We start from the raw sequence: 12166 nt of genomic DNA on the forward strand, positions 1-12166 counted from the left end.
ACGACAAGCCGAAGAGGTGTCATCCATGCTAGCAGAGAATAAAAATTCAGAGTTCAAAGAGTCAGAGAAATTACAGTCTGCAAAATGAAAATACTGAGCAATAACTACAGATTACATGTATCATGCACAGACAATTGCTCATCGACAGCACACAAGTCCCAAACTCTTGTCAACACAACAATTCCTGAATAATTCTGTGCATTCAAGCAGAGAACCTCTATGGAAAAACTAAGTTACATAAACTGAGTCACCACTCACACGTAAATCAACATGAACACCAAAAAGCACAGTCTGCAAAGAGTTAGAAGATAGACAGCTTTAATTTCGTAATCTCTTCTTACATACATATATTTAAGGCACAATCCAAAACCTTAAAACATTAACCATAGAATCTTTACCACTGTCAACGTTACTACTGCCTCGTGACAGTTGCCCTAGCGAGAATGAAATGTGGAACACATCTTCCTTAAAAACAATCAAGGAAAGAAAACAGAACTTGACAAAACTTCTTTAAAACGGTCTTAACTAGACACAAAAACTCAAGGCTGTTCTCTCCACCTATCAGGGAGTAGGCTAGCATGAAACCAACTCTGCACACAATATAGAAAAACTTGCATTAAAATGCCACGTAATGTTTATACAAAATAAAACTTTAAATCATACAACTGTGATTTTTGTTTCATAAAACAAACATATTATTTCAGCATAATATAAGCAGAAAAGAAATAATGACCTGTCATTCATGGATTGCTGAGAGTACTATATGGAATCCTAAGCAGATGGCACATAAGCTTGATATTTATATTTTTTTGGCATTTATTACCTACTATTTTTGAAATGAAGACAAGATATATGCAATATTATCTTTTAAAATGTAATTGCTTTAGGAGAAACAGGTCATTACATATTTACTTTTGGAGAAAAAAAGATGCTTTAAAGCAAAAACATGAAAATAGCAGCTTTTTTAAGAAAAGCTCAATGCTCGATTTAGTCATTTCCACCGCACAACTTGAGTAGGATTTTCCGGTAGTCTCCTGAAGTATCACCCTGGAAAGAAACCCAGAAAAAGAAAAGTTGAAGACTCGTGCTTTGAAATAGAGGAAAAAAGAAGTGTAAGCATCCTAAACATGACATTAACGACCAAAAGAGACAAAGCCAGGGCTGAAAGAAAGCAGGCGTTAACCTCTTAAATTAAAAAAAAAAAAAAAAGAAAAATTAAAAAGCCTGCTAATTAGAAATCGCTCTAATACAAACACACAGTAAAATCTGCTCCTTCCATAACTGGAACCAAAAGTGTCCACAGAATATATTTCTTTAGCAAACCAAATTTGGTATACAGGTTCAACTACTTACCTGGGAATAGTTCAATGAAAAAAAACTCACTGAAAAGCTGTCTTCCAGCAAAAGGTATGAAAATATGGAAAAATACAGAAGTCCTTTTCCTTGCAGTCAATGTAGATATTTTTCCAGGGGCAGCAAGTGAAAGTTTACTCTTTATTATGTTCAAACATTACAAACAATGCTCTGACATCAAAAGATCTAAGGGTTTTTTTCCCCACAATTAGAGAAGACCTCTCTCATGTTCACACAAACATGCAATTAATCACAAAAGGCCCTGCTAGCTGAGTTTTGCCTGGTGCTCTCATGAGTAAAAAGCGTTCCCTGGGAGCTGCTCATTAACTAGTTTTGGTTGATGAGGCTTGCCTATCCTTTTCACGGAACAGTTTCAGCTAGCGCATTTATCTCCTCCTTCATCTTCAGGTATGACTGAAAACTGTTTTGTCCAGATCAAAATTATTACAACAGTGACAAAGAGACGCTTCAAAGATCAGGATAAATCCTGTGCACGTGTAAAGCACAATCTACAAAACATAAAACATTCCTGTTTATATGTGCGCTGAAAGGAAAGAACTGCTGTCCACTTACAAAAAAAAAAAAGAATTAAGAACTTTCTTTCCAAGGATGTTTTCGGTTCTACTTGTACAGAAATAAGAAGTAGAGTTTCCATACACATAACTCTGCACATGCATGCCCCATATTTACCGAAACCAGGTTTTGAATAAGTTCAGCCCATTAAATGGGTACGGCCTGTTCCTGTTTCTGAATGGTAAAATTATTTTAATGCCAGATCAAAAAAGAAAAAAAAAAGAAAGAAAAGTAAAAAAGACATACAGCTTTTCCACCAACGTCTCGCTGTTTTTTACTCACACATTGGTGGTTACAGGGCATGTAACTACTGTAGTGGAAGCACATCTTCACACCAGAGTTACACACCTGGAAAAAGCTTCTGCTAGGTGATCCTCTGTGGCACAGGCAGAAAGACCATAGAGTTGCTGGCAGAAGACTCGCATCAAGACTTTTTGGCGCTCACTATCCTTCACTATCTTTGCAGGATTCCTTCTAAACACCACCAAGTTGCAGCCCCTCGGTGTCAACAGCAGAAGGAATAAATAGGGGCTTAACATATCTGGCACCTTTATTACAAGGTAAATGAAAGTGGCACCACTCTCTCTCTTCCAGCTCTTATTACCCTCCCCATAGGTCAGGCATCCTCTTGACTGTTGCTACAGCCGTTAACAGCAGTAGTAGGGCGGATCAACTGCTAAAGAATCTGAAGTTTAGTCTATTTCCAAAATCTTGTAACATTCAAGAGAAAGAGGAGGCAATCTTTTAAAAGCATATTAGGAGCTTTACACTCTTTTAACACACACACATGAGGTAGAGCGCCATCGTTACTCAGTTGGAGGACTAAGTGGTTTCTACAAGATCATATACAGAGATTGGGACAGAGACCAGACTTAAAACCAGACCTCTGAAACCCCTCTGGACCGATTTCCCTTTCCTTCCTTGCCTGTTGGCTTCCTTCCCATCTCTAGTTCATCTAGCCCCCACGCAAAAGCAAGTGCTGTCTGTTCTCTGGCACTTCAGCCTCCACTCTCCTGACAAATGCAGCAAACCAAACACAGCCAGCTACACTCAGTGCAGTTAATAGGTATTCAGTGTAAGGATCCATGTTCTACCAGCAGAAAGGATGTCACGGCAGGGAAGATAAAAATCTCCAAGTCTTACAGTGATATCTGTGTAGAGGGATCTGCCATATATCCGCTTGTATTCTGCACGTATGTCCAGCAGGTCAACCTCACTGCGTGATACCATGATTCGGATCAGAGTTCTGTCTTTCGTTCCCGCTCCCTGAAACAAACAAAACAACAATATAATGTATTAATAATGTGTGGAAATACTGGATGATACAGCACTAGTAAAAAAATAAAATAAAATAAGTCATCACCCCACAAACGGCCGTTTACTAGCACAATCCCATTGACTTCAATAAGCTTGAACAGAATTTGGCCTATCCTGCTTTAATACGTTAAATTTACCAGTAGGACACTAACAGTCATTTCTCTGCACAAGAACAGTTAGGGGAAAAAGAAAGGGGGGGGTGTCAGAGGGACAGGGGGTCAGGAAAGTCTGGTGAGTTTAATGGCCTATTTATTTCAGCTAGACCTCCCTACTTAAAAGATATCAATTTCAATGAGTCTTAAGCATATTTGTGTTTTGCCAAGGGAAGACTTCCTTTGTTTAAGGTATGGTTGTATGCATCTCTAAGTGGATCAAATTAGCTAGATTTTTCCAGCCTTTCATAAGAACGACTACATCTTGTTAGTCATCTGCCCACTGAAAAATGTAATACCTTCAGCTGAACAATTCATTTCAATGAGCTGTACAAGCATTTAAAAAAAAAACCATAAACACATCAAAAACACCACAAAAACAAACCCACTATAAGTTTATATATCTTGTCACAGGCACCTACCTTCATAGCTTTCTGCAATCTCTCCGCAAAAAAAGCCGGTGTGTTCTTGAGGCACTTAACTGCAAAAAGAAAGAGTATTACAGAAATCAGGTACTCCTCCTCTATCAGAAGTCACAGTCATTTTTTGGGGTTACCTAGATAGTTACATGCTTTAACTCTACATAAACATACACTTGATACGATGCAGCTTCCACTCCTTCAGTTAGTCACTGAAATGCTTTTTAATCCGAACAGTAGCTGCAATAAAGTTAAAGAACCTACTACACTTCGTGGCTCAAAGCAAACTTTTCCGTCTTGCATATGAAGGGAAAAGAGGGGATGGGGAGGAGGCAGAAGGCTTGAAGGAACACATAGTTAGCAGTGCTCCGGGCTTTTTCCTAATTTAAGACTTTTTAGGCCATGCATCTGCAAGGTATGACAAATTCAAGTCCCGCCCTAATACAAGCTGGGAAGCCACCTACGACAGAAACCTCACCCTTATTTTAAAGTTAAACTTTTTTTTTTTTTAGGCAGAAAGTTCACCACGGCTCCTGAAAAATTCTTGACATGCTTATTTAGTAATGGCTGGATTTTATACTTAATTAATACGGTTCATTAGAAATCTGAAAGAGCAAAATCTAAATCAAATTACTGTCATGTTAATCAGGATAATGAAAGACTCCTCCATCACTCATCAGAATTAAGATCTATATATTGATCCTACGTTGGTTACAAGTAAACAATCATGCAATCCGTGGCAAACTACACAGAAAACAAACCACACCTGACTTTTATTTTATAGCACAAAAAGGTATCAAAAGCAATTACGTAAGATCAATGCAGAACAAAAGGGGTAAACCTAAATACGTATTTCACAGTAACACACAATCTATATAGGAAAAACTACTTTTCTGAATAGGAAAATGCAGATGAGAGAGAGCAGTTCACCACACACAATTGTCAACGATAGGTATACTGCAATTCAAAAATGCATGACAAATGAAATGCATGTTTCTTTATCACTGTATTTAGCTAAAACAACACACTTGCACTTTAAGATGTTTGAAGATGTTATTGTAAGTTACCAGTTGTACAATCCAGAAAGCTTTAAAGAAAGCAAAATTAAATATTTTCAATTAGAAGACCTTTTTTTCCTGAAAATAAGGTTCACAGAACAAATGACGCTAACATCATTGACTGATATAGACATATATGTGTGTATATACATATATATACACACACACACATATAAAAAACCAAACCAAAATCTATTCAAAAAAGAAGTTATTCGGTGAATATTAACGACAATTCCTGCTCAAAAGGCTATTGACTTGTTTGCAAGCTACAGTCTCAATTCTGAAATCTGTATCTACATGAAGACCTGTCAAGTGACTGCAAAGCTCCATGAAGTCAAAGGACTGCCAAACTCTGACAGTACAGTTTGTTTACCGAGGCGATCTTTTTCTACAAACACTGGGAAATATTTCTTTTCCCTAAGTTTGGTTTTCTAACAATACTTTTTGAGGTGACAAATTCTGCACCCTGGAAAAGGTCTGCAAAAGTATCACACCAACAGAGCTGGACTAAGTTTGGGTCATTAAAAGGCCACTATAGTGACAGCTTGGCCAAGTAGATTAAGACCAATAGTTACACAAAGTTCACATATGCACAAGACAGGAGTGAAAAAAACGAAGCTTTTAAAATCGATTCCCATTTTGCAAGATTTTGTTCGAAACTTCCATGAAAAAAATCTGTTGCGGTTGAGCCAAATGTCCTCTCCCCTCTTGTTTCCAAGTGATGCAAAGTACATTTTTCCTATTTATTTTGGTAGGAGTTTTTTTGGATTTTGTTGTTGTTGTTGTTACATCGCTTTTCTAGTCACTACCATATTCGAAACCAAAGAACAACACTTTTTCAGTTCACAGTAATAAACAGAAAAAGAAATGGAGATGTAAAGAAGCAGTCTTGTCCAAGAGACGAGCGACAAAAGACGGGAGAAAGAGGTCCACAATTTTATCTAGAATACAACATTCCAAATAAAACTACTGCACAACAACTTGAGGCCTTGTCCCAACCTCATGGAAACTAATGACTACCTCTCAAGGGACAACAGTAGATGTGAGGTAAGAGTCTTTACTCTTCAGAAGTACTGGAGGCACTTAAAACCAAAGATTCAACAAAGCTGTAACCACAAGAAATGTGGAAAAAAGAACCCCTTTGCAATCAAATTTAAGTTTTCTTTCTACTAAAAAGAGGTAGAGGTAACTTATTAGAGGGTTAATGCCTATATTTTGCTTGATTTCCAAAGCTGTCCCAAATATTCCATTCTCACTGACTCAGCGGTTGGTACAAATTCTCATCACTGCTTAAAACAATGCCAAGTACAGTTAATAATTGCCTCCCCGCTTTAACATGTGAAATTTAAATTCTGCAGCTGCCTGAAGCAAAAGCTTCATCTGTCATTTTGAAGTGAACTAAGTGCCCTGCTTTACTAACCCCAAGTGACTTCACAGAAAGCTCAACATAAAAAGCAGAAAACTGGAATTATTACTAAGAACATCCTTAGCTAGAGTCACAAATGCCACCGTCCCAGCCAGCTGTAGTGGAATACCAGGAACGAACTTGCTAAGGCAGCACATACCTACTGCCAGCATGCCCTTTTCCAGGTCTCCAGACATTTCACGACATATGCTTTTTTCAATGTCCCGGTTACACATCCTCTGGTACTCGCTGAAGACTGTCAATGGAAGAGAAAGATTTCAGGAGTCAGCCTCACAAAAAGAGGTGGCACTGGTGCATGCTGGATGGCTTCATTTCAGTCGCACTTCTCAGTATGATACTACAGTATACTTACACAAGTTTTAACGTCTCAAAGACTAAATACTATGTTATCAACCATATTGTTCCATTTACATGTCATCATGCTCCTTCTAGCTTGTCTAGTTCTGTTCTTATTTTTAAAGGGCTAGACCAAGAAACCACGGTAAGGGAAACAGTGAAAATTCTTCTAGGAAAGCTTTGGGTGTCAATAAAATTAAGAAGAAAACATTCAGGTTCTCACACCCCCCCATCCCTTTCCTCTCCATATAAGCGCCTCAATATGTAGCACATTTCAGAAGTTCCATGTAGTTACCAAAACATTTCCACCCCTATAGACTGATGTAACACCTAATCACTAGCAAGTAAAAGGGGAAGGGAAGGACTGCAAGTGCCTTGGGCACACACAAGCATGCAAAATTGAAACAGTTCTAGTTTTTCAATTCTTTTATCAGAGAAGCATTTGAACGAGTACGACCTCTACCTGCTCTGATATTTAAGAAAGATGATCATAACGCGCAGCTCTTGCGTACCCTTTCCCTCAGCAGAATTCACCCTGCTTTTCATTAAGGTATCATTACACTCATTTTACAGATGAGGGAAATTCAGGCACAGAGCGGTGTTGTACATTTTTATCATTACATACAACGGAATAAAGTTACTGTTTATGTAGACGACACCATTACCTGCTCTGAGGTGGGCCCTGCTTCTTGTGCACAGAATGGCATTGAATTTGGATTCATCAGTTCCTAGCCGGTTCTCTCCAGCTGCATATAGCTCCTAAACACAGAAGGGAACTCACACTTCATTACTCAGAAAAGCAGTCAGGCTGAAAAGCTGAGTTACAGACCTGCTTCCTTACAGCCTCTCCTCCTTTTATACTTATTTCTTAGTCTACGTACTGCTGGAAAACAGGAGCAAGCAATAAATAGCAACTAGTTCTAACCTTCTGTAAGTGCTCAAACACAAGAGCTCCAGATTACTAAAAGGGGGAAAACGGTTTAAAAAGTACCTGAAAACTGTTCTTCCTAACAGGGCTTACATCTAGCTTTTTTTCTATGCCTCTACAGACATTCTGGGATGTCCTCATCTTTTGGCTAAGGCAAACTACGTAGAAAGCTATTTACATTACTCTTTATAGGACAGTAGTGTGCTGAAACGATCCAGGGTTTTCTCTTTGCTATGTGGTGAAACGGAACACAAAAAAAGTAACAGGGCAAGAGTTACTAGGTCCAACTGCCTTACTTGCTGCAAAAATCCAGAGTTCCTTAAATAACAGGCAAAGGCTAATGCAGGTGTTGAATAAATTAAAATTTAAACACATATCACCTCAAATCTCTTCGGACCATTCCCTTAATAAGCAGCACAATGGAGTCACCCAACACCTGGAAAAGCCAGAGAGCTGACAGAATGAGAGAGAAAAAAACCCTGTGGACTCTTATTTCCAAAAGCTTCATCTCCGTAATGGAGCTACATGGCTCTAACACTCTCTCAGGGCTTTTCATATCACTTCCATCCACTGAAACATAAGCACTACATCAGGAAAAGTCACAAGGTGTCCAAAACTAAGAGTAAGCAGAAACCACACAGTCAAATTTCAGTGTATTGAGTTGACTATACTTAGAAATGATGAAGAATTTCTACTGACCTGCACATCTTTTTGGACAAGAGACATGTCAACAGTTCTACTTTCATCTCTGTTTCCCTGAAAGAATTTGAAGATACATAAGTGTTACTGGTGGGCTTTTTTGTTTGTTTAAAAAAAAACAAACAAAAAAACCCTACAAACACACACACAAACCCCAAACTCCAAAATCCCAGCATGCAAGTACCTGAGAAAGTGAAATTAAAAGCCTCTGAAAGTGTCCAGACGTGTCACTTTTTATTGCTTCCTCCAGAGTTTTCTTAAATTCTGGAAGACAGAGACAGTCATGAATCATCACACACCCCTGCTCATTTCCTAAATTCATATTGTCAGCCAGCAATTAAGGAAGAAAAGGAAGAAAATTTTGTTGGAACTGTAATAAATCTAACCTGCTTTATAGACCCTGTTGAGTTCCTGAATATGCTCATTACTGCGAGAAGCTAGGATTTCAATGAGACAATTTTCATCTGTGCCAACACCCTAAAACAAAGCATAAGGAGAAAACACACTTTTCAGATTCTCATCTTACTTCTACAACCTAGTGTAAAAGACATGTCATAAAATTATACAACAAAATACAATTCAGAATATAATCTTGTTATTAGAGAAGTCAAAGCAAGTAGTTTAAATGCTACTTATAACACGTTTCCAAGACACAGATCTGTATTAAAGATACAAATTGAACAGATAATTAAAATAATTATGAAAACAAAACTCCATTTTAAAATGTAATCCTTCACATGAGATTTTAAGCATTTCGAGAATCAATTTTTTCTACCATTAAAGATGAATTTGTTAATTCTAATAAGTAACTTTCACTAACTAATAGATAGCAGTTGCAGTTACAGTACAGCTAATATTATTTCATCCTCCCAGCTACTTTAAAACTGCAGCCAGAGAACATGTAAATATACATACTGACTCAGTAATGGATATATTTATTTCACCTTCATTTAAACATTGTCTTGACATACAAATGTTTGACCTGTTTTTGTTTTAAAAACCTTAATGTTTATAAAATAGTCTGATTGCTTTAAAGAGAAAGTACACAATACTTCCATAGTATTTTAGAAAAGGTTCGGCATGGGCTAGGAAAATACACTTTTGAGGTGGGGGAAAAGACAAAAAGAAGGTACACCCTGCCCAAAATCTTTACGGACCTAGTTTTCTGAACTATTCTTGAGCACTGAGTGTAAAGTCACTGGAAACTCTAAGTGAAGCGGTTTTATCATCAGCTCCATCACAGCTCAGAGCAAAAACTCAGAAACAAAGGCACCCCATGCGGCATCTGGCTTAGAAGAGAGCTGCCTCAGTGCCTTTCTCAAGACTATGTAATAAATGAACTGCAGAGACTGTTAGAACTCAGTTTCGGCCTTCTCTGTGTATTTATTTATTAACGTATTTTTGTTACAACACAAACCTATTAAATAGTCTTTACCTTTAACCTAAGAGAATAACATTTCTCAATTTTACTATCATATAGCTCCAAGAAGTGGAGTACAGATCAGTCAAACAATGGGTTGAATATCTGGACGAAGAGGAGGGAATGCAAGTTCAAGCTTTTAAATGACTACCAAAATTTTATCAGCTCAAGTATTTCCTCTATCTTACAAATTTCTATCTCCTACACAAACCTTTATAGCTTCCTTGATTTCATAAGCATCAAACATGACAGGTGTCTTCATCATTGCTAAGATTGTCCTCTCAAAGTTACCTGATAGCTCAGACCTGAGATCCTTGATCAAATCCTAATGAGAAGTAAAAACAAGGAAAAAAAATGCATGAAGACCAAAACTGACAAATGTAAGCACCAAAACTGTGGAGTTTAATTAGAATTCTTTATGCATAAGCATCAATAATGTATATGCAAAGTAAAGCTATTCCACTTAACAACACTAAAACCAGCATAATGTAACATGTACCTCTACGTAATTAAGGTCCAATTAAATAGACTGCACAGATCGAAGAGTCAAAGTAACCATTTAGCAGAGAAACTGCTTTATATGTTTCATCTGAAACACTGCACGAAAGCGTCAAGAGTGGGTAAAAGCAGAACCCTAAACAGGCTATGACTTGTGAACCATCTTCCCCGTAAGCAACTTCCAATCTTTTTCTCCAAACACTAAGTCTTCTGACTTCCAGTGAAGGAATGTAGGCTCTTATTTCCCCTTCCTTCTGTTCTCATGATGTATTTACCTTTCCATAAGCTGTTTTGAAGGACAGGATGATCTGCTGCCGTTGCTTGTTTGAACGACTTCCAAGACAATCGATAATAGCCTGCTCATTGGTTCCTGTACATGCACACAGACACCACAGAATGAGCATGCATGTCACGTGAGGACTCAGCTTTCTGTTTCCATTTCATCCTATCTCTTCCAAACCCAACCAACGGACATGTAGGCCTTTAATTCATCTACAGTATCTCCTCTGTGTACGACCACAGAACTTCAAGCTCTACTCCCAATCACAAACACAGTAAGAATACAAAAAAAACCACCAAACCCCAAAACCAAATACCAAACTCATGATGATGTTTATGCCTACATGAATTTCCAATAATTCTTCTGATAACCAAGGACAACCACATGTGAACTAGCCCACTCAGTGCACATATAACAATGGAGAAAGATCAGTGCTGAATCAAAGCTGCAATTCTACTTTTAACTGAAATTTAAATCTACAGAGTGCTCACCAAATCCCTTCATGGCCTTCCTTAAGACTTCTGCATCCTTCAGAGGGTCAAATCCCGGTGCATCGGTGATCGTGCCTCGGTTTCCATGCTAAAATCAGACCGAGTTGAGTTGTATATTAGTGTTAATCAGTAAAAGACTGTGTTTTACTACTTAGGAAAGATGACCACCATTACTGATTTTCTTTTTGTTAGAAAAGTAACAGAGAAAACTCAAAAAAAACCCCACCTTGAACAATTTGTTCATTTCTATACCCAAATTATGAGAAAATGCACGGTCAAGAAGGTTCACTGATATTAAATCTGCTGTCCAATTAATTAAGGTTTGATGAAACTGTGTATACAACTGGCAATACTTTGTTCAGTTAGGAAAGGCAAATTCATTAGATTTGAATTCACGTCAAATCTTTCTTCCTGGATAATGTGGTAAAACAGCATTTGTTTCAAGTCATATGAGCCTGTATTGCTTGCATTTGGAAAGGATCCAGCTCTGTTTAGTCAAACTTCTTTTCATGACTTTCTTTTCAATTTTAGGGTCGGTTTACACTTCTATACACAAAGAAAATGCAGAGAAACATATACATGGTCACATCTCAAAACAAAAGCCCTGAATGCTCTTACTGTTACAGGAGAGATCGTAGGCCCCGTAGTTCCTGGGTAAGAGGGCATAGAAGGATTCACACCTGGGCCTGGTGGATAGTTTGGCATGGGCTGCTGCCCCGGGTAAGTTGCTGGTGGTTGTCCTGGATAGCTCATAGTTTGCTGACCAGGCGCTGGGGGGGTCTGGCCAGGCACAGCGCCACCTAAAAAAAACATTCCTGATGGTGGATTTCCTCCGGGTGGAGGATACCCTCCGTAAGAGGGCTGTTGTCCTGACGGAGGTTGCCCAAAGCCACCTGGAGGGACTGGGGGATAACCCCCAGGTGTCGAAGGATATATGCCTTGCGGTACGTTTGTCCCTCCAAAGGTCCCTGCCAGGTTGGATGCCTGCAATGACAGCCAACAAAGCAAGAGACGGGAAGGTGTACAAACGGTTGAGTTTCAGTAAAATGCTTAATACAACACAACCTCCCTCCCACCAACACAGAGAGGTAGATCTGCATCCGCAAAAGAAACTCCCGATAATCATGTCTTACTAGCAAGCAGGATGGAAAAACCCCTGTATTCAGTTGACTCTTGCTTTACTGTAATCATCAGCTGCCATACATCAAGAAGCAGA

The 12166-nt window shown here is 38.5% G+C and overlaps 1 protein-coding gene across 3 annotated transcripts in view; it reads right to left on the reverse strand.

Annotated features, from left to right (window-relative positions):
* Positions 1-298: 298 nt before the first annotated feature.
* Positions 299-12166, reverse strand: part of ANXA11 (annexin A11) — a 14401-nt gene continuing 2533 nt past the window's right edge. For all 3 annotated transcript variants that reach the window (XM_009332692.1, XM_009332691.1, XM_009332690.1), the window contains exons 3-14: positions 11569-11934; positions 10951-11038; positions 10455-10549; positions 9893-10006; positions 8648-8738; positions 8446-8525; positions 8262-8318; positions 7300-7393; positions 6438-6533; positions 3818-3876; positions 3070-3192; positions 299-1047 (exon numbers count right to left, since the gene is read on the reverse strand). In XM_009332692.1, the coding sequence (XP_009330967.1) occupies positions 988-1047; positions 3070-3192; positions 3818-3876; positions 6438-6533; positions 7300-7393; positions 8262-8318; positions 8446-8525; positions 8648-8738; positions 9893-10006; positions 10455-10549; positions 10951-11038; positions 11569-11934 (1323 nt within the window). In that variant the 3' untranslated portion in view covers positions 299-987. The remainder of the gene's footprint in view (positions 1048-3069; positions 3193-3817; positions 3877-6437; positions 6534-7299; positions 7394-8261; positions 8319-8445; positions 8526-8647; positions 8739-9892; positions 10007-10454; positions 10550-10950; positions 11039-11568; positions 11935-12166) is intronic.

Source organism: Pygoscelis adeliae, unplaced genomic scaffold (genome assembly GCF_000699105.1).
Source record: "Pygoscelis adeliae isolate BGI_AS28 unplaced genomic scaffold, ASM69910v1 Scaffold269, whole genome shotgun sequence".
NCBI classification, from domain to species: Eukaryota; Metazoa; Chordata; class Aves; order Sphenisciformes; family Spheniscidae; genus Pygoscelis; species Pygoscelis adeliae.